Source organism: Octopus bimaculoides, chromosome 23 (genome assembly GCF_001194135.2).
Source record: "Octopus bimaculoides isolate UCB-OBI-ISO-001 chromosome 23, ASM119413v2, whole genome shotgun sequence".
Taxonomy (NCBI): Eukaryota; Metazoa; Mollusca; class Cephalopoda; order Octopoda; family Octopodidae; genus Octopus; species Octopus bimaculoides.
The window spans coordinates 23867202-23872020 of record NC_069003.1 but is presented as its reverse complement, the minus strand read 5'-3'; the positions used below and the strand labels follow the sequence as shown (position 1 = coordinate 23872020).

Below are 4819 nucleotides of genomic sequence, written 5' to 3'. Positions count from 1 at the left end.
ACTCATCTATCCATCAAGCAATCCATCAATTTATCAATCACCAATCTATCCATCAATCAAACCATCATCAGTCCATCAATTAATCCATCAATTAATCAATTCATCAACCAATTCAACAACCAATCCATCACTCAATCCATCCATCAATCAATCAATCCATCAATCAATCCATCAATCAATCAATCTATCTATCAATCACCAATCCATCCATCAATCAAACCATCATCAGTCCATCGATTAATCCATCAATCAATCAATCAATCTATCAATCACCAATCCATCCACCAATCAAACCATCATCAGTCCATCGATTAATCCATCAATCAATCCATAAATCCATCAATCAATCAATCAATCAATCAATCACCAATCCATCCATCAATCAAACCATCATCAGTCCATCGATTAATCCATCAATCAATCCATCAATCAATCAATCCATCAATCAATCAATCCATCAATCAATCAATCCATCAATCAATCCCGCATTCAATCAACTATTACAACATATGTGATAATTAACCATACCTCAGGGTTTTCCAAATTGAGATAAACCAGGTGTTCTAAAGCCATTGAGAAAACTTCAACTTCTGATACGCCGCTCAACAAATGGTCGCTTTTACTTTCCAGCATGCCCTTAAAAGTACTCTTGGCATTACCGAATTCCTCTTTCAATAGATAGCAGTGAGCAATTGCATGAATGACCTTTATCTTTCCAAGGTAATTTGGGTTTATCTGGTTGTAGATAGCCAAGGCCTCATGAAAAAATATCAGACTGTTGGAGATTTGTTGCCTGGAATAAGAAGATGACCGTAGTGGCTTGATGATGAAATTGCATCCAAAGTGGTGGTGGTGGTGATGGCAGTGGAGGGTGACAGTAGTAATAATAATTATGGTGGTAGTGGTGGTGATGGTAGTAGTAATGGTAGCAGTGGTAGTGGTGGCAATGGTGGTGGCAGTGGTGGTGGTGGTGGTTGGTAGATAAAAACTCTACAGAGTGAAAACGAAATAAAAGCAAATAAAAAAGATATTTATTTTGCTACATACCTGTTATCTTTTATTTGCTTTAGTCATTAGACTATGGCTATGCTGGGGTATTGCTCGGAAGAATTTTTTAGTCAAATGAATTGACCCCACTACTTAGTTTTTAAAGTCTGGTACTTGTTCTATCAGTGTCTTTTGCTGAACTGCCAGTACAGTAAGGTAGTGGGCATCTCCATGTTTAATCCAACCCTCGTGCTAAACCTTTCTATCTAGCTACCGCGCATGTGACATCAAGTTTCTTACATCTTGTTGACTCTATGTAGAGAATTTTGTAATTCAGGACCAACTTGAGCAGCATAAATAAAATTATGTTTAACTCTTGGAATAGTGTTTGTCTAAACTACACACAGCCACACATTCACAATCAACCAATTACTTACATTCGCAAATGCACTCAGTTAATCTGGTTGGTCAGACGAAACTACTTCCATTCTCAAATGCACTCAACCAATGAGGCTGATCTAACCAAAGTACTTACATTCTCAAATACACATCACTAATGTAACGCAATATCAAGGAGGTGTCCATGTGTAGCCATCTATGCTTCTTTTGGATATCCTTGGCACTGAACAGGAGTTGTAGTGCTTTACCTGGAGGAAGAAAAAATATTATTTTCAAATTTTGGCACAAGCCCAGCAATTTCTGGGAGGGGGTAAGTTGATTACATCAACCCCAGTGTTCAACTGGTACTTAATATTTTATTGACCTCAAAAGGATGTAAGGTCAAGTCAACATCAGTGGAATTTGAATTCAGAATGTAAAAATGAACAAAATACTGCTAAAAAAATTTGCTCAGCATGCTAGTGATTCTACTCGCTTGCCGCCTTAAAAAAGGAGAAACGCTGATTATTGACCCCAAAAGGATGGAAAGCAAAGTCAACTTTGGCAGAATTTGAACTCAGAACATATAAACAGACAAAATATCTCTAAGAACTTTGCCCAAAGTGTTCGCAATTATGACAGTTCACCATCTTAAGAAGGAGAAATATTAATAAAGAAAACAAGCAGATATTTTAAGTAGTTTTAGATTTTACTTACAACTTAAAACTATGTACTTACTGTGTCTGCCATACTCGCGGGATAATAACTTTGCTACATTACAGTATGATATCACAGATATTTTGGGATTTACGGTAACAATTTTCAATCTTTCACTAAGTGCAGCATTATAGAATTCAAATGCTTTGTCACATTGTGAACCATCTGTTGAAAGAGAAAATGAAAAAAATATAAATAATGTATAGACAAAGCCTTGAATACAGTTGTGAGACTTTTAGGTAAATTAATTTAGAATAAGCTAAACTTGAATATGATGCAGTCAGGATCTGAACATGGATGTAAAATCATGTCATATTTTAGGGAAACAACTGGTTGGTAAGTTCTAAGCTAAGAACAAACAATTCTAGACATGTGATTGGGAAACAAAATTCTTAACCATACAGCTACACCTGTGCTTAAATAGAAAGTAACAAAATATCTAGAGGTAAAAAAAGAGGGATGTTGGTACCATACTTACTCCTTTCGTAATTAACACCCATTGTATTCAACATTTTAGATAAAACAAGAGTATTCATGACTGATATTTCCTTTAAGTTTTCTTTCAATATTTTCTCACATTTATCATAATAACCTGCAAAAAAAGAAGACAGGTGAAAATTAAACATGTTCACACAGCCACACTCTATTAGAGGGTGCTGAAAAGTTTCTGGCTGTAAGGATATCACAAAAGGCCTGTTTGAAGGTCCAATCTTCCAAGTTCTTTTACAGGGCTTAGAAAAACTGAAGGACCACTGCACTAAGTGTGTGAATTTCAGAGGGAAATATGTTGAATAAAATCATAATTAACTGATCCTCCTGTATTTTCTTTTGCTCAAAGCCAGGAACTTCTCAGCACCCCCTCATGTGCATACACTTAACAACCACATGACAGAATCTATAATGTAATCTTCAGATTTGCATACATGGTACATGTGGGACTATGGGTTTGTACCTAGTCTTTCAGTCAGTTTACCTACATGTCAGAGACACACATAGTCAGGAGACAGGCGTCTGACTAAACAACAACAACAACAACAACACCATCAGCATGTAGCCTGATGATGTCAGAATAAAAGACAAGATTTGACACACATTTTGTCATAGGTCTACTGGATTAGGGGTTAACCTGGGGTTATATAACAAGCAACTACCATGTGTATCCACAACCACAACCACAATGATAACCACCACCACCACCACCACCACCACCATAACCACCACCACCACCACCACCACCACTACCACCACCACCACCACTACTACTATTCTTACATATCTTCTCATGCATGGCAATTACTTTTTCCCCACTTTTTGTGCCATGCCAACTAATAAGGGGCAGTTTCCCAGTTTGCATGGCATATATATTTCACACCTGTCCAGTCTGTCACAGGATTACTGATTTTTGCCAGCTGAGTGGACTACAACACATCGCCCAGTTCAGGAATTGAAACCACAATCTTATGATCATGAGTTTAACACTAAGACCCGTGCCTCCACTCATCACAACTATTACCAAACACAAACCACATTCTGTCACATATTATACATGACCACAACCACAAATCAACAAAGAAGCCTTTATGGGGTTACTCAACTTGCTAGAAATAGATGACAATCAAAATTTCCCCTGTAAATCACTGCCTTATTAATAAAATGGCACATTAGACAATGTACCCCTTGGTTCCCTACTCATAGGGAAAAGGTAGACTTTTTATAGCAGGTAGACTTTTTTTTATAGCAGGTAGACTTTTTTTATAATAGATCTGCTCAACAAGTGTTGACCTGGGACCAAATAGAACTACCACCACTACCACCACCACCACCACCACCACCATGAGAGACATAATACAGTTATTACCAATGAATGAGAGACTGTAGGCCAGGGTAGAGGCACATTTGATCTTCGCATCCTTCACCATTTGTGGGCTCGCATCAGTAATGGTCATATTGTAACCCTTTTCTGCAAAACTGATGAACAAATCAAGCAATTATCATCATCATCATCATCATCATTATCATCATTGATACCACCACCACCACCACCATCATCATCCTCCTTCTCATCATCATCATCATCATCATCATCAGTATCTCTAACATTATATTCCTCATCAACACATGAATTCATAGGGGTCCAGATGTAACCCCTTCTTTATTATATTTCTATTAAAATGTACTACCTTTGTTTCAATTAATTTTGAAAATCATGAAGAATTTCATAGAATAACTTTGTCATTTTATCAAGTTAATGTTTGGAACATGAATTAAGAGGGAATTTTGTGAGATGAGAAATCATAATCTTGATAAATTATGAGGAAATTTTGAGAGAATGCTTTAATTTTGATAAATTGTGAGGAACATTTTAATTGAGAACAAATTTTGATAAACTATGAGAAATTTTTGATAAAATGTTTTAATCTTGACAAAATAAGATGGAGTTTTGATAAATTATGAGGAAATTTTTATAGAATGCTTTAATTTTGATAAATTGAGAGGAAATTTCAATAAAATAAAATAGGATTAGATACCTTACTACTTTTTAGTGTAAAAATTGATTTTTATTTAGCTAAGCATTATGAAAACAGTTAATTGATTTGTTATATTCATTTAAAACTTAAAAGGTTTGGCAGTTTTACATATTCAGTTAGGGGAGTCTGTTAATTGATTTAATAATCCACATCTTAAACTTACGTGTTTTTGAAATTATATATATGTATATATATGTGTATATATATAT

The 4819-nt window shown here is 35.6% G+C and overlaps 1 protein-coding gene across 2 annotated transcripts in view; it reads right to left on the bottom strand.

Moving 5' to 3' along the window:
• Positions 1 to 279: 279 nt before the first annotated feature.
• Positions 280 to 4819, bottom strand: part of LOC106871096 (uncharacterized) — an 11635-nt gene continuing 7095 nt past the window's right edge. Inside the window, exons 4-8 of one of the 2 annotated variants that reach the window (XM_014917398.2) lie at positions 3941 to 4050; positions 2561 to 2674; positions 2104 to 2247; positions 1523 to 1634; positions 280 to 793 (exon numbers count right to left, since the gene is read on the bottom strand). In XM_014917398.2, coding sequence (XP_014772884.2) covers positions 490 to 793; positions 1523 to 1634; positions 2104 to 2247; positions 2561 to 2674; positions 3941 to 4050 — 784 coding nt within the window. In that variant the 3' untranslated portion in view covers positions 280 to 489. Of the gene's footprint in view, positions 991 to 1522; positions 1635 to 2103; positions 2248 to 2560; positions 2675 to 3940; positions 4051 to 4819 lie in introns of both variants that reach the window. The other variant, XM_052976051.1, reaches the window with a different exon arrangement.